General features: G+C 38.2%; 2 protein-coding genes across 6 annotated transcripts in view; both read right to left on the reverse strand.

Moving 5' to 3' along the window:
* Positions 1 to 533: 533 nt before the first annotated feature.
* On the reverse strand, positions 534 to 15,695 carry LOC122983931 (high affinity cationic amino acid transporter 1-like). Of its 5 annotated transcripts, XM_044354133.1 has the most exons (13): positions 15,520 to 15,695; positions 13,711 to 13,765; positions 8,984 to 9,389; positions 8,741 to 8,899; positions 8,441 to 8,612; positions 8,215 to 8,348; positions 7,909 to 8,131; positions 6,293 to 6,432; positions 5,435 to 5,537; positions 4,825 to 5,027; positions 4,587 to 4,738; positions 3,330 to 3,438; positions 534 to 3,224 (listed from the first exon to the last, which is right to left on the reverse strand). In XM_044354133.1, the coding sequence occupies exons 3-13, from the start codon at positions 9,351 to 9,353 to the stop codon at positions 3,058 to 3,060; spliced, it is 1,932 nt and encodes a 643-aa protein (XP_044210068.1). In that variant the 5' UTR covers positions 9,354 to 9,389; positions 13,711 to 13,765; positions 15,520 to 15,695; the 3' UTR covers positions 534 to 3,057. The 5 variants fall into 5 exon arrangements, with proteins under 5 accessions (XP_044210068.1, XP_044210067.1, XP_044210069.1 ...); XM_044354132.1 differs by lacking the exon at positions 13,711 to 13,765 and having other exon boundaries at positions 15,520 to 15,694; XM_044354134.1 differs by lacking the exons at positions 13,711 to 13,765; positions 15,520 to 15,695 and adding an exon at positions 11,494 to 11,698.
* Positions 15,696 to 21,371: 5,676 nt separating this feature from the next.
* The window catches only part of gbe1b (glucan (1,4-alpha-), branching enzyme 1b), a 91,713-nt gene continuing 89,463 nt past the window's right edge, over positions 21,372 to 23,621 (reverse strand). Inside the window, exon 16 of the mRNA XM_044353584.1 lies at positions 21,372 to 23,494. Coding sequence (XP_044209519.1) covers positions 23,432 to 23,494 — 63 coding nt within the window. The 3' untranslated portion in view covers positions 21,372 to 23,431. The remainder of the gene's footprint in view (positions 23,495 to 23,621) is intronic.

Consider the following 23,621-nt stretch of genomic DNA (forward strand, 5'->3'; position numbering starts at 1 on the left):
TTTCCATCGTTATTTAGACCAAAAAACATTCAGTAACATACAGCAGTTGACACAAAAATAAACTTTTTTGAGGAAGAAAAGTAAATCCAAACCCATATGTGCCCATGTTTCACCTCTGGATAATATTATAGCCTCTTTTTATTAATGTTTTATCGTTTTAATTAGAGCAAACACGTCTTACACAAATAAAAATCAATTATTACTATAATAAGCAACTAGATAAAATTATACGATTCAACTTTTCTTCCCAAACTGTTTTGTAAATATAGAATATTTTTCATGTATTGTGAATATTATTCTGCCTCAACACATACTGAAAAACAGGAAAATGTACAGAAAACAAACAGCAATGTAACATAAACAGCATATTTAACATTATAGTGGGAGGTGTGCACTTATCACTTAAGAATGAAAGGCAAAGTCAGTGGTTTTAACTTTCAGCATTTATTTACAGCAGGAACCACAACCATGCTCAGCAGCTGACTTTCACCACTCATATACATAATATATATATATATATATATAAATAAAGATATATACATATATATATATATTGTCTGTAAACATGTTTATAACTTAGCAGTACAACAAAATCTACATCTTTTACATCTTTTTTCAAGCTTCATAAAATTTGGAAAACATTTAGTGCAGCATGCAAAATTTTACATGAAACAGTGTCATGGACAAAAAAAAAAAAAAAAAAAAAAAAAAAAATCAAACAACTTGTGGTTTCACTGGCAAAGATGAAGCCTGGCTTAATATTTTACATCCAACTCAAAAGGGAGATGACATTCACCTGATGGGCGACTCTTTCTTTCCGTCACGCTTGCAACGGAAGATTTGATAGATTAAAGCTGTTTGCTGGTTTACTTACAGATAAGCAAAAGTTGCAAAAAAATGGGCAGTGACTTTCAAAATGAAAACTGTATTTACAGGTGAAAATAAAGCAGCAATAAAACGCTTGTATCAGATTACGTCTCACAGATCCAAACATCTCCAAGTTGAAAATGAAGCCTAGTCGATGCAAGGACGGAGGAACTGAAAACAATGGACAACATCGTGTGTAGTGAACGTTATTTACAAAACAAAATTGTGGACGGAAAACTAATGTTCTGCAGCACAATCTCATCTGACAATGTGGCTTTGATATCTTAAAATGTAATAAATTACATACATTGTATTTATATACAAAGCCATCTTAAAACTTCAATTCTATCTTTAGAAAAAATCTATCCCAACTATGTGAATAAATAGTGTTTGTTTGGCGTATAATCCAATTAAAATCCTACAAAATTTAGCTTCAAGTTACATCAATAGTTTCTCCCAATGCAACATAAATGCTACCTTGTTGCATTTCCAGTCTGTAGTCAGCACACATACCTCGATATGTCACTGTGAGCTTTTAGCTGCCCTGGGAATCTGTACTCACTCACAGTCAGCTTTCATTTCCATATGTCATTAAATAATGACTGGCGGGCAGAGCCACTTTCAGATATATTGTACATCTAAACTGCTTGAGGCATGCTGTTGCAGATAGTGCAGTTTCTGAATAACGCAGTTTTTGGCTTTTAAAAATGAAAGCAACAGAAACCACAAGTGTTCAGTATCTCTTGTGCTTCAGTCCGTTCAGATGTATGCAAACTAAACAGTGAAAATGGTCCACTAAGGTGAAATTTCTCTTATATATTAAACTTTAGGCTTTTCAAAATCCATAGTGTACATTATATACAGACAATCTATATTTCACAATGTTAGCTGGTGAGAGAGTAACACTATATCTCCAAAGGCGTAACATTCATTTGAAAAAAGGAGGCACTTAAAAAACATACAGTATGTACTCTGTAGTTTCTAATAAGTCCATTCACATTGGCAGCTTTTTTTTTTTTTTTTTTATCTTTGGCTGAATGAGACAAGTGCAACTCCCTGATGGAAACATCACTGCTGTATTTGATCTCTGGTAAAACGTGTGCTGCGAGGAAACTCTCCATCAGTGAAAAGACAAATTCACCTCTTATCAACTCTTTCATGCAGAGAAATACTGATCACAAAGTACTGTAGCGGATTATTCAGAGCACCATGCTGCATTTCTTTGAGATACGCTCTTCTTTACTTGCTCAATAACGAAACGCATTGTTTCAACACACAAAGTTGTACCTTTGAGAAAAAAAGTACCACTAGAAAGAGAGATAGATGTATCACAAAAGGCACTGAAGATGCAGAAATTCTCAGATGTGTTTGAGAATCATTATTTGCTCGACACATTATTCTTAATTAATGCAAATCAATTACAGTGTGATATAAAAGGGATGTGGATTGAAAAAATAATCTCCCATGGGATTTGGACACAGTAGCCAGCACTGTGCCTCCTACCGCAACAAGACGTTTACTGGACCATTGGCTAAAATGTCTGCAAACATGCCAAAATAAATGATGAGCCTCATTCATTTTTTTTTTTGCAAAAGGTTTTGTCTTTCGTAATGTTCTTAATGTGAGCGGCCAACATTTCAACATGTTGAGCAATTTCAAATACTGAACTCTTATTAAAAATAAGCTGACGTCAAATATACTATTGCAAAACAATGAATAGGGGTCATCATTCTGATATTCTGCAGATTCAAGAACCCTAAAAAAAAGTTTAATAGGTGAATGTAAAAACAGATGCTTTGATAAAACCTCCATTTCGTTAAAAACTACTTGTGCTTTGCCTTTGGTTGCTTTCTACAGATTGAGCTGTGTTTCTGAAATTGATTTTATCAAAGTGGAAAACATATAAAAACTACCTAGAGAATAAACAGAAGTCTGAGATAAAATCTTGGCTTTCAGCGGTAAAGAGATTCTTTCCCCTAAAGTTCTAATAAGCCTTTTTGCTTCTATCAAAACAGCCAAATTAGACGACATATTTGGCTGCGTTTAGGAAACAACTCAAAGTTCTGATTAGAGGGGGGTGAAAGAATCTCCGCATGTCTCCTGGATTTGCAGCTATTTCAGAGAATTGAACAGATGTGAATGTTGATATGAAGAACAGAGCCAGAGAAGATTAGTGAACCTCCTGCCTCCTCACGAATCGTCGTCATCTCCGTTGGCGTTTGTGTTGTGTAGGAAGGCTTCCTTCTCCGGGGCCATGGGCTCTCCCTTTATTGTGCAGGGGGGAACGTAGGTGTTGGACCTAGTCAACACTGCCTCTGCACTGTTGCGAATACCGTAGCCGAAGTAGATGAATAAACCTACAAATGGTGCAGAAACATTACAGCAAAGATGTTAATTCCTTTTCAAAGCAATCAGTTAAGTAGAGATAACATTTGGTATCGTTGGCATTAAATCCAAAGCACCTAAAACCATCCAGATGGCAAAGCGCATCCAGGTTCCTCTGTCGAGCTGCATCATCAGGTACACGTTGATGAACATACTGATGACTGGGACGAACGGCAGCAGGGGAACCTGTGAGGAGAGCGTGCATTTAATTACATTAAAACCATACATATTCAAAAAATACTCTAAAAACCATATAGTGACAAACGGAGAGATAGGTGGCTGAGTGGGTAATGTAACGTTGCAGGGAAATTCCTGACAATCAATCCTGTTGTTGCAGCACCTTTCCAGAGGAAACAGACTTCATTTAACTCTGTGTCTTCTCTTAAACACAATGGCCACATCTTTTCTGACTGTGCGATCAAGGATTGGGGGAAAGACTGTTCAAGTATTCTTAATTTTGACACAACAACCAACCTTAGATAATTTTTCCAGTGATTTTCATATTTTTAATCCAGTAACCACCTAAACCTTAAAATGTTCAAAAGTAAAAGAAGCATTTTTCATAGTTTGACGACATCACATGTACATTCTGTATTTGCTTGTTAAAACTCTAGTGGCTACAGCATATTGCATCATTTTACATAGAGGACATTTCCTACTAAAATCAGCCTGGATTATCTGATATATCCACTATAACTAAAGTTCCATAGACTTGAACAATGAACAACTTTACATTTGTGCCAACTACTTTAAAAAGCTTGAAATTTTAGGTTACTTCATATTTTCCAGGCAGCCATTAGGTTCCGTTCATTTAATTTCATTACAGCATGAAAACATACAGCAGTGATGTAGATGCACAGAATCTGACTGCATTGAAATACAATGAAATAAAAGTGATGAAATGTTCACTATGGTGGCATTTCAGGAGTCTGCAAGTTGATTGCAACAATTAACTGAAGTCAACAATCATTTTAAAAACTTACTGTGTACTTGGTAAACAGTCTGCAACGATGTAAAGTACACAAAGTTTGTTGCCTTAAGCTTTCAGTTACCAGTTAGTCAGTTTAGGATCAATAACAGAGTCTGAAGAGCAAATAATCCTCATTTCACTGTTTGCTTATTGATGTTTGCTCTATTCACTGTCAAACAGCTGTTAAACTGCAATAAATCTGTTTCTTTTTAAAAAAGGCTTTTTATGAAACGTTCAGTGTACAGATGAGTCATTGAGATCTGCAGAGTAATTACACATCACGCTCATCGCATTCTGTGTCATTTTGTAAACGCAACTATGAAATAATATGAAAAAAAAACGATTTAGTGGAAGAACACACTACCTCAAAGGCAAGCTTGGCCTTGCTCTGTGGCTGCCTCCACACGATGAAGGTGATAATCAGACAGAGCGCCATGATGATAGTGAGGACAGACACTGACCAGGGTGCCAGCCCTCCTTGAACAGCTATAACACTGAAGACACATATCAAAACACCTGGAGGGAAAAATAAGACAGATTTATCAGTATCTAGTATCATTATCCATCCAGTTTCCTCTGAGCTATGTGTGTAAGTGTCTCACCGAGTATACTGGTGCAAATGTTGACGGCAAAGCCGGACAGAGGGGACGGGTCTGTGTTTGAAGGGAAAAGGAGGTTCTTGATGGTGAAGCGATCCTCCGGCTGTGGTAACATGTCGATTTTCCCCTCGTTATAGGACTCAGGTTCAGGTTCGTCCTGAGTGTTGGCCATCTCATAGGCCGCGATGGACTGTTCGGGCTGGTACCTTAGGATGGCAAAACAGTCAAAACCAGTCAAAGAAACTTCATGACTCCTAAAACTGCTGTGCACTAAGGCTGAGGACTCACTGGTAGCTTTTTAAAATCCTAACCACGTTTAAACCTATCTGAATCATTAAAATTATATTTGACCTGTGTAAATTCTCAGTGTCTATTCTCATCCTCAAAGACTTTATGATCCTGTGTTTGAAAATGCATGTTTGATCAAGAGGAAGCTGAAATTGTAAGTGTCTTAAATACTTAAACACGCCTGGCCTGACTGGTCTCACTAGCTTCTGACTGGGGATTTCCTTCCCAGTAAGAAGATGGACAAATAAGGTGTTATACAACCTGGTAATCCTCTAGTGTACCGTCAGCCGTAGGCTTGATATATAAACTGAGAGATGAGGTTTACCTGAGGACCAGCACGCAGGCAGCCACCAGAGTATAGGCCAGCAAAGTGCCAATGGACATGAGGTCAACCAGGTCCTTCAAGTCAAACAGGAAGGCCATCACCGCTGCAGGACACAAGGGAAAAATACACAACGTCAGTAAGAAGATAGACGTCTTCAAACCAATCCAAAAGGTTAAACAATACACAATCACCAGAGTATGCAAACATTGTATTTATTTTAAAGATAATTCATACTTATAAAAGTATTATATAAAACTATATCATAGTAGCTGTACAGTAAGGGTATAAAACTGTTACTGTACAGCTCAATTCATTTACAACCCTATGTAATTCTTCTACATCCTCCTTCCACAGTTTAGCACTGTTACCTCTGGCCTCATCTCAGCTACCTACCAGACATAAGCCCTGCCACCAAGGTGGAGATGATGGGCGTCTTCCTCTCGCTGACATGCGCCAGAAACGAGAAAAGCAGGCCGTCGCGAGCCATAGAAAAGATAATGCGTGGCAGCGGAAACATGGAGCCGAGGAGACTGAGCCAAGGATGAAGGAAGGAGGAGGAGGAGGAGGCAAAGATTTATAACTTAAAAGAAATATTTGTTAACTCTGGTTTTCACACAAGGCCTCAACTGCTGCCATGCCCAGCCTGACATCCTGATGAACAACACAGGATGCTGTGCTCAGGATGTTGCTGTGCCAGCTTCGTAAATCAATCAGTTTGAAATTTGCAGGACTATCTTTATGCTGTATGTCCATCTTGGTTTTGGTTGAGTGCTTGTGTTGAGGCCATGTGTACCAAGAGTGTCTTGTAGGGTTCTGATGGGAACCCGACCAGTGAGTGGGTTAAGGTTGTCAGCTCACCTGCCACAACACCTGATGTTACTGTAGCTGTTAGAGGGGTTTTGGTTCGTGGGCTGATTTTAGCCAAACATTTGAAGAGCAGGCCATCTTCCGCCATGGCCCAGATCACTCTCGGCATTGGGAACATGGAGCCTAGTAAACTAGTAGGGGAGAGAGAGAAAAGCATGCCATGCAGGTGAATTCACACAGTTAGAACATTTAACAGGGGATCGGTGTGTGGATAAAGTAAACTATTAAAAAAATGCCCCAAAGTACACAGTAATTGCTTTTTAAGCAATTACATATGCATCAACTTTAGGTATACAGATTGCAAGCCAAAAGTATGTGGACACCTGAACCAGTGATTCTTGAACATCTCATTTAAAGCACTGTAACAGCTTACACTCTTCTGGAAAGGCTTTCCATGAGATGGCTGCTGGGTTTTACTGCCACTCAGCCCCGAGAACATTAGAGAGGTCAGTCACTGTTGTTGGCTGATAAGTCTGCATCGTAATTCATCCCAAAGGTGTTGGATCGGGTTGAGGTCAGGGCTCTGTGCGGGCCAGTCCAGGTCTTCTACACCAAACTACACCAAATCTCGTGTTGAAACGGGGAAAAGGGCCTGCCACAAACTGTTGCCACAAAGTTGGAAGCATGCTATAGTTTAAAATAGTATTTCCCTTAAGTGGAACTAAGGACTCCAAGCCATGAAAAACCAGACCAAAAGTAAACACGTCCACATATTTTTGGCCAAAAGACCATTTAAGGATGAGCACTTCAAATTAACTTAGGATATATAAAATTCAGTGAATAGTCTTAGGCTTTGTTAAAACAATATAACAAAACATGCAAAAAATATCTATCTCTAATTATATCCCCATTTTTAGACTAATTTTAGTCCCAAAAAGTATGTGAAGCTGAATTAAAAAGGTAACCTGTGGAGTTTTTGGTCACTTGTAGTATTTTGTTTGCTCACGTGCACGAGCACAGTGACGCACATGTGCACGCACCAAGGAGAAGCAATGTGTATTCCTGCCAATGGTTTTTACACTTTTCCACTGATCTACAGGTGGTGGTAACACACACAAGAAACACAGCGATGTGCCAACAAAGGCAATAAAAAAAAAAAAAAAAAGAAGATTGCAAGCAAGTAAACGTGGATGTAAAAAAAACGCAGGTTTCAAACTTCTGTTTCTGCTTTTTCAAGTGTTTTCTGATCAAGGAAATGCAGTGAGCATGTTTGTTAGACCTCAAGGATACACACAATAGGTTTCAGTGACTAACACTAAATGTAAACAGAACTGTTTGCTTACAAGAAAACTCCACAGGGCACTGTTGCATAAAACAAATAACATCAGTTATATTTAAGTATTTAAAAAAAAAAAAAGAAAGAAAAGAAATAACCTTTCAGCTCCAGACGATGTCATCTATTGTTACCATGAAGGTGGTATGAAGCCACTTATTTTTAATACTACAACTAATTAACATTCAGTACTGAATTAAACAGAGAAAGAGAATATAATAAAATCCTATAAATAGTGTGCTGGACATTAATTATTCATTCCTTAAATGCATGCTGAATAATTACAAGTCCTCTGTGAATTCTTCTGCTGAGAGGCGGTAGGAGAGCCTCTTACCTGGTCGACAAGGCACATAAAGAGCCGATGGCCACTGCGTAAGTGGCTCCCTCCCAGCCCACATGCTTAAAGGCCACCGGCAGAGGGCTGTTCTTGTCTAGCATGTAGTAAGGCATCATCACAGTGAGGGCCGCGGACACACCGAAGTATGCCACGAAGCAGATAAGCAGCGAGGCCACGATCCCGATAGGAATGGCCCTCTGGGGATTCTTCACTTCTTCTCCTTGGGGGAGGAAAGATTAAGTAGAGATGTCAGAAAACTGGGGTCATGTGTGTTAATTATTAACTGCATGTATTTCCTCTCACCTGTGGTGGCGATGCAGTCAAACCCTACGAAGGCATAAAAACAGGTAGCAGCGCCAGAGAGGACTCCGCTAAAACCAAAAGGCATGAAGCCGCCTTCACCGAGACTTTCCTTTGATGGTAAAGAATCAGATATACTGAAAGAAAGGAAAGGAAGAAAACATCTTCTTATTTCTCATATCATTAGACACGTTATACATTTTGAGACTAAGCTCTTCATTTTACCCACTTCAAGCTAGAGTTGCTGGTGACACTGAGGATTTCTTCAGGGTTCAAGTCCCAGTTTTTTAGGTTTCCTTTGATGAAGCCACAGATGACCACGAACAGCAGCACCAGTACATTAACGCAGGTGAATACTTTATTTACTAAGGCTGACTCCTTCACTCCAAATGAAAGCAGACCTGTAAGCAGTTAGAGAGCAGTAAGACAGTGTGAAAGATGAAAGCGTCTAACTGTAACAAAGAGAGGAAAAAAAAAAAAAAAAAAAAAAGAGATAAAACACTAGAGAACTATCCGAGCTGTCCCTGACCTGTCAAAACGATTATGATGAAGACAGCAAATATGTCTGGATACTCTGCCAGGAAGCCCGGGGCGTTCATGGTCATGTATCGTCTGCAGAATACTTCGATGTGCCTTCCAATCAGCTCATCAAAGGTTGCGCTCCATGCCCTGGCCACACTTGAAGTTCCTGTGGAAGAAAGTATTCACGTAACTGAACAATATCACATGTAGCAGCCAAATCCTTTCCGTCCCTTATTTAAAATGGTCTCACCGATGATATAAGAGAGGATGAGGTTCCAGCCAGTGATAAAAGCCCACAGCTCTCCAACTGTGACATAACTATAGAGGTAAGCAGAGCCTGTTTTGGGTACACGGGCTCCGAACTCGGCATAGCAAAGACCCGCCAGGACAGAGGCAAGGGCAGCGATGAGGAAGGAGAGGACAATGGCAGGTCCAGAACTGTCTCTGGCCACGGCGCCAGCTAGCACGTAGACGCCAGCGCCAAGAGTGCTGCCAACGCCCAGGGCCACCAGATCAAACGTGTTAAGGCATCTAGAAAAGTGGGAATCCTCTATGTTATAGTCCACAACCTTAACTCGTAGAAGCTGCTTCCCGATGCCTTTTAATGTCGTCAGAATCATCCTGGCCCTCTCACTGCTCTAGAGAGGATAACTGGCCTGTTGACAAAGAAAGACAAGGGTGTCAGTGTTGAAATTACTATGTATTTGTAGACTTAAGAAAAGAGCAAAAACTATGGTATTGTTCCAGTCCCATATTAAGCAACTCTTTGTTCCTTGAGCTTCTAACTTTGAATACTTGGTTGTTTAATACCAATAAATGACTTCATTTCGCATTTTTTTGTGTTCTTTTTTTTTTTTTTTTTAGAACAAAAGCTTCTTGTCTATTGGCATTTAGAGTAGAGACACTCCCAAATTCCTCTGCTCAACCTACTTGCACTCTCTGCTCAGTGATGGAGGACAGTGAGCATCTGGACCATGTCACCATGCAGAAAAAAGAATATGAGAACATACTCTATTGATGTATTTTGCATCATGAGGGGCATTAACCTACTGCAATGACAGGCAAACAGAATTTAAAGATATAGAGTCTGGTGGGAGATTTTCCAGAGACTTGTCAATGTTGTTGAAATTCATATTGACTGCCTGTAGAGATCAACATAAGTCACAGAGGACTTCTTTTAATTTCCCGTTTTAAATGTCACAAGTAGCAAAAAACTGTCACTATTTAAAAAAAACAAACAAACTCTGAATCAGAATCAGAGAAACATAAAAACATCACCTTAGATTTACAGCTTAGTTTAAATTCTTCACACTGACGGTGTGTCACAGTATGTGTGATGACAGTTTGTAAAAAGTGTGAGTCTGCATACAACACGTTACCACAGAGGATAATATTAAGTTTGGGCCGGGCTGTCAGAATGCAGTCAAAATCATCCCATAATTCTTTGCACATCAAAATTCCCATGACAATGATCAACTAAGGGACATTTTCTGTGTAATGAGGCATAAGTAAGTTAAAGTGTGTGTTTTTTTTGTGTTTTTTTTTTTAAAAACCTCATTGTAACATATTTACCACAGGAGCCAATAAGAAATAGCTTAGACATGTTCAGATAGTCTACATACTTACAGTAAAGTATGTAGTGAATAAACACTTCATTCTATTAGTATATACAGGAATGCAGTATTGTATGTACAGGCTGTGAATTCGCACAAAGTTTCAGATCCAGATGGAAATTACCTTTTATAAACACTGGACAAACTGTCAATTCCCCATTTACTTTCTCATTCTCTTTTACTTTGCCATAAATATGTTATCATTAGAACTATTTAACATTGTGTACATTTGAATTTTTTTATCCAAACTGCTGTCACTCACTTTGTTCTCCATCATATTTGTTTTTTTTTTTAGATGAAAACTGGCTCCGATTGGGTTGTTTTAAGGCTCAAAGTTTTGACTGTTGGCGCCATTGACCGCATATAAAGTAATAATAAAAAATAATAAAATATGTATCTTTATATAGAGTCAATGGTCATCACCATCACCTTCATATGTAATACCGCTGAATTTGTATACTAACATAGCATCAGATTTTAGTCTGAATTTATGTACGTTCTACATTCTGAATAGTATGCTCCATTAATATACTGCAATTTATGTAGTATGTAGAATGAATTAAGTTAAATTGGGCACTTCTTACATTTAAATTACAAGAGATATTTACTATTTTCAAAATAAATTCTACTCGCATATTCTTTTACTTTGATCTTATGTTCTTTTACTCTGTGTTAAGAGTGCAGACAGCAGTAAAACTACATTTCATCCCATATGAATGAGCCAATTAAGATTTAAAATGGTTTTATGTGAGAGAAATTAGTTTTCTCTCATCAAATGGCAAAATGCCAAATTGAGTCACATCAGTCATACCTTCTTCAGAAACTATAATGTGAAATAATGCAGTATCAATATTATAAAAAAGGCACAGCAATAGGCTTTGCATATTTTTCATGTCTCATATGACAAAACAGAAAAATAGTTGAACCAAAGCATGATGTTGCCAGTAATTTAAGAACAGCATCATCTGCCAGACAATTAAAAATAATTATTATTGTGGAGGGCATAATTCTGGCAGTCCAAGCTCCAATTTCAAAGCCTCTGCTAAAACAGCACAGCAATGACAGATATAGATCTTCCAAACAGTAACGACAAGTACTCACTCTCACAACACAGAAAGATCCCCTTTCTTCACAGATGCACACTTACTCTCCCAGTCTACAAATCCACTCGACCGCTTTCTCCCGAGTGTAGCTACAGACTCATTTCCAGTCTTCTTCAAATGAATAGAGCTGAAAGAAACGTTCACAAGTCCTGTTTGACATGTGACACAGACGCCTCTTAGTGTACAAACCATTCAGGTGTCCGGCCCTCAAATAGAACAGTGACACATCACATGGCCCGGGGGGGCTCAAGACACTCGGAGCAGCTGTGATGATAGCTATCCTCCCCCGGTGCAAGACTGACTCATTCTGGCAGGCTCTACTTGTTATCAAGTCATGAATACCAGACAACGAGGAAAATATGAACTGGCTGTACTTTTTTACCCTTTTACAGCAGAAATACTCACTTTGCATAAAATATAAACTTGACTAGGACTTGCTTATAAATTTTGCCTGTATTAGGAATTGTAGTTAAATAAGAGAATATCACCCACGTGCTTTGTGAATGTGCAGATGCTAGTAGTAGTGTATGTACTTCCTGTTAGGTAGTATTTCCACTACATATCAGGAAGTTTGGATTAGTGTAGCACATTCTTGTAAAAGGAGACAAGAATCAAGGACTAAATGAGCAATAGTGTTGTTGGACGGGTTTGTGTTGTCTGTCTAGGTTATGATGACCTGGACGGGAAATACATTTCATTGCGCCATCAGTTTGATAAGACCAACGTGCAGAAGCCAAAGCAACTCTGACTGAATGCGCATGAAGCTATTAAAAGACATTGCACACAAACTTAAAAAAGAAGAACTGCGTCCGTAAACTGATGTGTACTTCTCACGTCGACCACAAATGTGAACGGAAGTAGGGCTCCTTATATGTTGCTCAAGGGAGAACATTTGTCACATCGCAACCCGGGCAAAAGGGGCAAGAACAGTCAGTGGTTCAGGACTCATGCATAGAACCACAGCATGTCCGTGATGTGACATACGGTGGCTGAGCTAAAAAAGGAGTGTGGGCAGGAGAGGGGCCTGCCTTCCTCTTAGCCAATCGTCGAACTCGACACCTGCTTGTGACACACAGGAGCATGCGGGTGAATTTGGAATAGCAGTCAGTCACATGCTCTTCACTACAGTATTTGGGGTGGAAATACCTTTTCTCTTTCAAATGCCTTTTATCGTAGCCTTGACCTTGTATATATTCACACACGAGGAAGGCAGCAAAGTCACAATAACGCTTCAAACTAAAAGCAGAAATGAACCTATGGAAAATATACATTTGTGTATGTTCTGCTCTCTCAGCGAGCAAAACACACTTCCAATGAAGGGTGAAGACTGCGGGCTTTCAGGTTTTTACGGGAAGCAATCGTGAAACTGGTTCGATGGTGGTGATTACGAGTCAGGAAACGATGGGATTCCATAAACAAGAGTTTAGACCAAAAGGTATTGTTAAAATGTGTAAAGTAACAAGAAAACTGTATTCACAATAGTACGGACTCGCTGTAAAATAAGTTACATTGCGCTTCAATATCCCAGAACAGTAGAACAGTGTAACTTCAAGCCACAAGCAAACTGGCATATATAATGGTGGGGCTGGCATAGACATATTGGTATTTTAGATGTACATTAGTATTATGGTCAAACCTTCTGTGTGGCTAATACAAAAAACTACAGTTTCATTCATTCTCTCTATGTAAATTGAGGTTAACAATATATCCTTAAAATACAGCTGACTTGCATTCAATCCTGCATTAATACTGGACCTGCACGTCCGTGTTGGCTTCATTCAAATGACGCTGCAAATGTTACATCCATTACATACAACAGACCAACATCTGCAGAAGCACCTGTGTCTGGGAAAACACATTATCTGAGGGTCCGGGTGTACAACGTGATATTTTTCTAACATGAATTTGCAAAAAGCCGCTGACTGCCTTTAATTACAAATTTTTTCCCTGCCTGAATTTAAAAGAAGAGGACGGCAGAAAGCCGGTGGGTTCCCACTTGGCATGTGAAGGGGTATTTAGCAGCACAACAAAAAGCCCACCTGCTCTTGTGGTGTGACAGGGGATGGAGCAAAACAAAGTGCCACGTGAGGTCCATCATAAAACAGAGAGCTTACACAAGCCAAATACACTCTCCTTTCCAAGAATTAAGCCTTACTGACATCTCTAGGGCCAAAATGACCTTGTAATATTAATCACACCGATCTGATAGACAAAGAACAACAGCTTTCACTGTTTTCTGGGTTTTGCTGAGATGTTCATACCTTCACAGACAGAAGCCTTAGAGTGGGTCTTGAACACCACGGCTCTGTTTCTTGCCTTTGTGGAAAAAATTTAAAGAGAGAAAACGGAGTCCTTTTCATGAGGCAAGTAGACAGATTAATGACCGCTGAGGGCTAAATATCTCCATTTCTTAACACTTTAATACCTGAATGTAAAACTCTGTGACGAGATGCTTCACTTACATGATGGAGAATGTGTGGTGAACACATTTTGAGATATTAAACATCTTGCATGTGTGTTTTAAGATTAGATGAATAACTGTATTTCATCACATAATAAAAACAGAATATATAATCCATCTATATCTTTGGGTAATCAAGCAATCGCATTTTAAAAACTGATAAGGTATTCACATACAGTATGAGGGGGGGGGGGCTACATACTGTACACACGTGCAGTACAGCCAATAATAGTATCATCCATGATGCAGATTGTGAGATGTTGACACCTTGGTTTAAAGCCAGGTGCAGTGTCAAAAACAGTTGCCCTGTCAGAGCTCAGCTGACATGACCTTGCAGGCTTCTGACTGATTCAGTGTTTACATTACGTACCTTCACTGTGATTTTAAACTCTGACTTTATGTAAAATCATTAATGTGTCACGGTGACACCAAATACAGCATCTACACAATAACTTTTATCCTCAAAACACTTCCAGTTGGTATTCCACACACTGCATCTTCACTCATATATATATATATATATATATATATATACACATACATACATACATACATACATACACACACACACACACACTAACAAAAATCATACATTCACCTTTATTTGACAGGCAATCACACACTGTGTGTTTAAGATGATTGATTGGCTTCATGTGCATATGTTTTCAGAACATTTTCAGGCCTAATTAGATAAGATGTTAAGAATGTGTAATTTTTGAATTTCTTTGATGAATTTCTTTCTCACACATCACAAGTGGACTTAAATAACTTAAAATCGGATTTTGAGTAGTTGGCTTAGTTTTAAACAATGCATGATTAATGAGTTAATTATAATTTTACATACATGGTAGAATTTTCAAAGATGTTCTAAAACTTCAAAAATGGGCAAAAAATGCATTTGAATGAAAATATCAAAAAATATCTTGAACAATCACATCAAATTTAGGTAAATATAAGCTGCTCACAGTTTTCACACGATAACATGCATTTGCAGGCTGAAAAACGTGTTTTAGTCATAGTCTTCATCATCTACCCACGTTGTCCGTTTTGAGTATTATGAGCAAAGTTATTAAAGCATGTTACATGTGGTTTTTATTAACATTGATCAAAAAAGTGCAAGAATTTCCGTTTAGTTGCAGTGGGTTCAGATGAGTTCGCGCACACCACTGGTGAAAATGACACTACTGAAAATATTTGATGCTATAAAAGGCAATGTTTGAACGCTCACTGCTCAGTCATTAAGCGCGGTGCACATCCGCACAAAACTATTTCTGATCGACTGTACAGCCGTGTATCAATAATAAAGATCTTTGCTCCGGACAGGGCAACTTTTCTGTCTGTTGGTATGAATGGAAAAGTACACAGTGGCCGCTCTCAGACAGCCTCAGGTTATATTGCATCAGCCAAATCGCTCCTTCTTTCTGACCATGTGCACTCCTTCCTGATGGAGTACTGCAGGAAACGCATGGCAGAACTGTTCCCTTTTCCCCCCTTTAAAGAACGCTAACAAAACGCTATAGAAACATAAATGCAACATTCAGGAGAAATAGAGAGAAATATCTTAAATATCAAAGAAAAACTTTTAAGTATAAAACTTTAAACATCTTACCTTCTGTAATTAGAAAAAAAAGCTGCTGCCTGTTTCAGTTATCCCGACAACAGCTGCATGAAACACTTTCATCAGCCTGGAACTTCAGCCAGATGGTTTCTTGGGACGGTCTCACTCACACACACACACATTTACACACACGTATACACACACGCGGAAAGCGGGAAAGGCCACCCAGCTATCTCTGGCTCCACCCAATGATTTTTAAAGGCTATTAGATTACAAATCCGCCCTTGCCTCTGCAAAGACCACCTGAAACCATTAGATGGCGGTCTTTACATGCAAATGCCCCCTCCAGCTTTTCCTGTAGCTACCTTTAAGGCATCCTAAATGGTGACCAGAAACAGTAACACACCCTGGGTTGTCATCTTAATTTTAAATTTGGCTCTATATCAGTATGCATATGTTGACATCTTATCCTGCTGCTCCTCCTTCCTTTAATCAAGGCATGCAAACACATCACACATCAGCACAGGGTGATTATGGATTGCTTGGAAAGTTGCAAAAGCCTCAGTGGGGGAATACAAAGCTGTTACGCTTCATTCTCTGAGTTTGCTGCCGTGGCTTGTGGAGCGGTAGGCTACCATGTCGTGATCCTCTTATTTCAGCCTGATTCTTGTTATATAGGCCCAAAATCTACACCAGGATTTGGGATTATCAACACAAGGTGATCCAATAGTCAGAACAGACGGCTCAGCATACAAATGGAAGGCAGACCAGTCATGACTAAGCTCCATACAGGATGGAGAGATTCCTTTCAACCAGATCGGTACTTTTTAGGCCCTGCTGAATAGCTGCAGAAGTTGCTGAGATGTATGAAGGATTGCTGGATATTTGGGCTGCTTCATGATTCCCTCCTTTGCTTTGACTATAGCTACTACATGTATCACAGCTTACTAAGACATAATTGGTTAGAGAAGTGCTGTATATGCTGCTTTATCTGACATTTCTAGATTTATGGTTGACTGCTGCTCACCCTGCGGGCCAATTGTGGATCGTCTTGATAAATGGGAGTGAGTGTGCTAAGGTGATTTTGAAGTAATGCAGTACCTGTGAGACTCAGAGAAGGAAGTACTTCAGAAGAAATACTTCCACATTTCCCCTCACACCTGATATCTCTGCATTTTGCTTCTACGATATCTTAATATTTTTGGTGGATGGTTTGAACTTATGTTAAGCACCTTCATAAAACCTGTGGCCTGAGCGCATTCTGTGTCAGCAGGCCAGTGTTTCCCAGCTCGTCCTTAGGAGCTTGATAGTTTTCATCCAAGCTGTTTAATGAGTAATGAATAGATTGAGAATGAGATACGGGGAGAATGCAGTTAATTACCTTGTAAAATAGAAAATGTGGACCCAAAGTGGCACTTTGGGTCCTGATGATCTGCATTAGAACCAGTCACTGCCAGTGTTCTGCATAAAGATGAAAAAAATGTGAGTGATGACAAAAAGAATATCAGCACACTCTGTTCAGCGCTGGGCCTGTCAACAGTCCCACCACAAACATCGATCTCCCCCTCTCTCCCTCGCTGATGAGTGCTTCACTAAGACGGCCTGAATCAGGCAGTTTGGTTTACAGTCGTACCAATCACAATGAGATAAATAAAGATTCAAAATGGTTTGACCCAGGAGGCACAGGATCCCTCGTTCTCAAGGGTTCCATACTGACAGTAAAGGATTACTCCATTTTTTTGGAAATTTGTTTGCTGTCTTACCAAGGATTACATGAAAATTTGGTATCAATTTCATCATTTTCAGTAATGAGCTTGGTTGTATATTTAGCCTTGCTTCTAGCACAAACACTGGAAGCACAGTTCAGCCTCTGTCAAGCCCAAAAAAAACCCAAAATGTTATAGCAGTTCCAAAACTAGCCCCAGTTTGTGCCTCTCATGTATTATCAATACATCCCATCTAAGCATCCCTTTCTCTGAAAAATAAATACCACGTGAGCTTCGAAAAACAGAATCCTCAAAGACTTCCAACCATTGGGATAAAAAAAACATTCCTCACAATAAAGAGGATTTTGAGTCTACTTCCCAAAAAAAGATGGTAGCCAGTAATAACTGTCTGTACTCGATTTGTGCCATGTGATGTGTATATTTGTCTATATTGTATAATTACAATATTATATTTAACTAACTTGGATCAGAAATACATATGAAACTTTGGAAACAGGTTTAAAATGCTTTTTATCCTACAGCAGACTGAATATTTTTTTCCTTAGATGGTTAGAAGAGTCATTGCTGATTCTGGAAATACTTTTAGTAAGTGATATTATAAACGACCTTCTGGGTTTTTTAAAGATCACTAGGTATTTATTTCTCAGTGAAAAGGTTGCATAGCTCTGTGACTGGAATGTAACTAATACATGAGAAGTACAAACTGGGACAACTCCAAAACTACCTTATTTACATGTTGTATCCTCTGGTTTTACAATTTATGACTTGTGATGTACAGAAAAATGTTGCAGCTCATACATGCTAATATTTTTATTAAGCACTATTGTTACACCAGTTTTGTATTCCCAACATGACTATAAAATGCAGAAAACACAAATCATTAAGGCTCCTATGATTTGCTCCTCTGAGCATCTTTTGAACATATCATATAGGAGGCTAAAGTTATGGAAGACAGTAGCGACTTAACATTCAAGAAATATACAACTAGCTGGTATAAAAAAGAACAGGTTCCCCAGGTGGTCGAACCTGCAGGAGCTGATTGTTCCTGAAAGCCAAAGGCTACAGTACCTCTCGTTAAAGTCGATGCTGAAGAGTACATACTCTTGTTACCTGTTCCACATATTCAGGAGAGGACAAAACAAGCAATCTTTCTGTAGGCTGAAATTCATGAATAATGATTAAAAAAATCTAACCTTTGCCAGTTCTTTTGACATTTATAGTGTATTGTGCACAAAACTTTAAAATTTAAGGGTTTAAGAAAGTTTAACTCTTAACATGTATGCTTATATTTAACCAAACCAGAGGTTTGACCAAATTGCCTGACAGAAGTTCTCTGGGGGGATATATGTCATTAAACTGGTTTCTCAGATACTGGTTTTCCCTGCTGTTTGAACACTCTGATATTCACATACAAACTGCAAGACAGGGAAGTGATGTGATTTCATGCAGAGTCTAGATCATTGCCTTTCAAATCTTATTGCTTCATACTACATTCCGAGTTCTTATATCATATCCTGTCTGCCATTTAGTAATTGTTTCCCTTCTATGCCAGCAGATGAAATACTACATGACCACAGAACATTTCACTTATTAATGTAATTAACTTGATATTTGAGAATGAGATGTATGTGGTAGAAATGGTACAAATAGTGCCTATTTTGGCCTGAGCAATTACGCAATTATCTGGAAAACACAAGTAACACAATCGAATATCATTGTAGGCAGCTTGTGTTAAAGCTGCAGCAGCGTACATTACGAAATCATTTCCTGACTAGTGCAGTCTCTTGGGTCAGACTCTGAAAACACCCTCTTTGCGCATTTCATACCCCCCATTTCTGACTAAGACATTGTTTAATTCTCAGAAATCTTTCCTCTTGGCATTTATATCATTGCTTTCATGCACAACACAATGTACTGTATATGTCCTGCATATTTCATGTCATATCTATAGGAGGTACTCACGACAACACAAACACCTATAATTCAGTGCAATACACATGAAATAGTCATGCAGTAAGGTTTAACTTTTGGAAGCTTGCAGTTTAGTTTTGTTTTTTTTTCATTCTATTCTGCTGAGTCTTTCAGAAAGGTGTTGGTTTGACTCTGGTAATCACAGAGGCTGTAGCTTGTGTTGGTGTTGCATTGTGCTGTAAAGTGTTTCATTTTGGTAACTGGATTGGACTGTATTATACTGTACAGGCCATCCCTTGTAGTGACACATACATACTATACTATGAAATAGTTGCGGGACATTAATTTAAAAAAAGGATTTTTGGTATTTGTCTTTATTATATACTTGACAATGATGAGAGACTGAAAAGTTGTAGAAAACATATTATTTCAAAACATGAAGCTGAACCCTAAGTACTGTATGGACCAGTACCAGATAAACCAGAGAGAAAATGTATTCAGAGAGAGAAAAAAAAAAAATCACTTCTGAACCACAAAAATGCAGCTTCAAACGTTACCACAGAATTGAATCAGCACCTGAAACAGCCTCAACAAAAGCTACATTGTGATCTTCCCAAAGTGCTTTTCATGGCACTGCTACCATTAAGAAGCTGCTTGTATTGATGCAGCGCACAAAGACACATAATCTGGTGTAAGTGTAACCCAAAGTGTAGATGCCTAGAAAATAGAAATTGAAGTATTATGGTCTCATGAGTTGTCTTTCAACCTTCTTATATATGGTGTGGGAATCACTGAGGCGGCTCTGTACGGTCCCGTAACAACATTTCACAGCTTCCCTGGTCACCAAATTGAAACTGAAACTTCACAGGGCAGAGTACATTACTTCTTTTGTCATCCCAAATATTTGGGGGCTTTCCTTGCTGGAGACTGGTCCAGTATCCTTCTACACACAGATCAGGACTTGTATACGATGGCATTTCAAGTATGTTTAAAGCTGCTTTAAAAGGCAAAAGTTCATTTACTGATATATTGTAGTTTCCCTTAGTTTGTTCACAGCTGTGCAGTATGTTACATTGTCAACACAGTTATTCACTATTGCTCATGATTTTTGTAAAAAAAGAAGAAAGAGTAAAGTATCAAAGCTTAAATTGCACACAAAAAGGTAAAATTTAAAAACCTACGCACTACACCTTGAGTAAGAGTTTTGTTTCAAAAGAAGAAAATGACAAAAATACATTAAGAAAAAGAAAAAGAAAATAATTGTGATTGTAAAATATTTATTCTTCATTCAAGATAACCTTATTTAATGGTTCCATTTGCAATATGATTTTTTCCCATAATTTGTGTATCATTTCCTGTAAGAATCATAGAATATATATATATGTGTGTGTGTGTGTATATATATATATATATATATATATATATATATATATATATATATATATATATATATATATATATATATATATATATATATATGGACCCAAGTGCTCATGTTATTTGATGTGCATTGTCCCTTCTTAAATAAAGTAAACACATTTGATCTATCAAACTCTTTCATGACATCTCATTAGATGAATTTAAGGCCACAGTGTAAATTTAATATTTCAGGTAACTGAGACATCTCTGTTAGCTACATGCAGCCTTGTACACAGGTTCACCTGTGTAATCTAATGCAATCCAATACAACAGCTCTGCTGGGTGCTGGTGGTGGTGGTGTACTGGAGTGTATTATATTGAATGGTGTTCCTAATATTTTGTCCACTCCATTAACATAAATGAGGAGGGCAAAATATTAGGAACACCATTCAATATAAAGCAATCCAGTACACCACCATCACCCACTACAACCTCAATAATAAACATAAAGTAGAATTATCACCTTTCTAACTATGTCGACAAAAACTGAAAATGTATAAGCTTTGTAAATGTAGAATTTTTGGCAGAGCTGTTGTATTGGATTAGATTGCACAGGTGTACCTAATGAAGTGGCAGGTGAGTGTATGAGGGAACTCTCACTAAAGAATGAAACTGACAGACAGGCTCCAATTCACAATTAGAGTAAACTCTAAAACTATTAAGGCCAAAAAGAACAGTTTTTGTATCAAATACTCTGTGCTCTGGAGGATGCTGGATTTCCAGAAGTGTGTGATGGGTCAGAATCAGTAGTCAGGCTGCACATCCAGTTCATCCACATTTTTCTTGCAACCAGACAGACACTGATGTATTATCATTAGTAATAATGAAAGAAATATGCCGCAATAGTTACTGTGCATCAGACATCAATTTTACTTTTGAGAATAAATGCAGACAATTAATTTTGGCAGTGGTAAAACGACAATGACATTGGGTCAGATGAGGGATGATTAAACACTCCACTTCAGTCTCATAACCTCGTTGCTTGAAATTTATGCAGAGTGATCCTCTCTGTGCTTTTCGAGAGGTGGAAAAGGGCATTTTGAATGCTTTGGTGTTATACAAAAAGAAATGACATGTTCATGATACTTTTGACTAAACACAAGAGGATGGTCCTGAATATAAATGTGTTTTCTTCAGCTGCAGGGAAGGCAGATCAAAACCCACGCTACAATACAGCATATATACAATACACTGGCTTAAATGACTGAGAATCTGCACTAATGCTGTAGGTGTACATCATAGAATTACAGTGTCTATGGCAGTAAATCAAGGCATTAGCTTTTTACTAGGATAACCAAAATCAGCTCGTTTCACTTACTGCTTTGATAAAACGTGTAGAGAATACTGAAAATTGTCCAAAAGACATCCATTCATATGGCAACAAGAGATTTTCAGAGGGAGGCTGGAAGCAGATTGTCTTTTATCAATTATCACAGTCATTTGCGAAACATAACCTTACAATATGATGAAAGCTGTCATACAAAAGAGCATTTTAATGATTTGCACTTTTTTTTGCCTGAGTGAGTGAGTTCAGTAGCCATAAAAACAGTCACCTTCCATCAATGATGTTCTACAGTTCTTCCAAAGTTTAGTTAATCAATAACCTTCTCACATAACAGCTATGGGGAACAAAGGACGAGCGTTGCAGCTCTTTCTTTGAGATGTTCAATCTTCATGTATGTTGAGACAAAAGTCACATAGGTCGCAGCTAATTGGGAGAGGCACACGTTGTTCTCCGTGTGAATTTACGCTGCTTGTGTTTTTCAGGAACGTTTGCAATAATCTCAGGGGAGCACTACAGTACCTAATGAACATGGTGCACATAAATCATAGCATCTTAGAGCAGTGAGGTGTGTGAGTCATACCTGCGAAACTGTTTTCTCCCACACAAAATGATGTGTCAATCATCAGTATCATCTCTTAGCAGAATTTAGCAAAAATACAGTGAATTCTTGACACAAACTACTTTAATAGTCTACAGTGGAGGGAACTATGCATTAGTTTTTGTAAAGTGGAGGGAAAAACCTTGTAATTCAGCTAAAAATATTACTGTGTACTGTATATTATGTGACACACTGTGAACAATCTAAATTAGGTGATTTTATCACTTTGCTTTAGCTGCAAATTAATGGCTTAATAACTGGGCCATAAATAACGACATAAATGCTCCCAGTAGCTGCATAAATTCAAGCATTATAGCGCAACTGCTTTAGATACTCATTAGAAGTATAATAACTCAAAGCAGCTTATTACTTTGTGCAAATTACAATATTTTTATACTTACAATGTCCCACAATGTAAATTAACAAAGATGAATGACCTAGACTTAGATTAAATACCTAGACATTGAGATTTTCAAGTGCTGGTAAGACTGTAAATATCTTTGTTTCTGACGCTGACTATAATATTATTTGTATTTAAATACAAAATAATTAAAACCAAGTCAAATGTATTTCAACATTTATAACATCAAAAAAAATCTCTGAGCTTTAACCATGTAAGAATAAATTAATGCTTGCATTGCTTTCTTCTGCCACAGTCAATGGTCATGTGTTTCAGATGACACGCCAAATTCAACGGAGCCTATAAATGGCTGCTGGCTACTGGTGGACGGACTCTGCAGGCAGGGCTTTGAGTTTTAGCATCTAGCTGCTGGTTAGTTTGGACGCTTCCCAAATGGACCAATCTGTAGTAAATAGGGTTACACAGCATCTAAGGTTGCAGATGGTGTTTGAAAGCAGCAAAGCTCACAATAATACTTTTTTCCATTTAGAAAAAGACTCAAACACAAAAAGCAGGTTTGGGTGGTGTGCAAGGTTGACACTTTAAGATGAAGGTGATTGTTAACACACAGTTTGAGGTTGGAATCCATTCTCGATCCTGGTCTCTGTGGAGACAATCATCCTCTAATAACAGTAATTTATCTCCTCGTTGGCCAGGACAATAGCTGTTCTGCAGGGGATGTAGACCTGAGGGAAAGAAAGAGAAAGAGAGACAAAGAGAGGAAAAAAAGTAGGGAGAAAAGTGAGATGATAATTGAAGACTAGTGATGTTAACAAATCTCTGATTTTGGTTTAGCCATTTCTAAAAGTGAGA

This window comes from Thunnus albacares, chromosome 6, assembly GCF_914725855.1.
Source record: "Thunnus albacares chromosome 6, fThuAlb1.1, whole genome shotgun sequence".
Taxonomy (NCBI): domain Eukaryota; kingdom Metazoa; phylum Chordata; class Actinopteri; order Scombriformes; family Scombridae; genus Thunnus; species Thunnus albacares.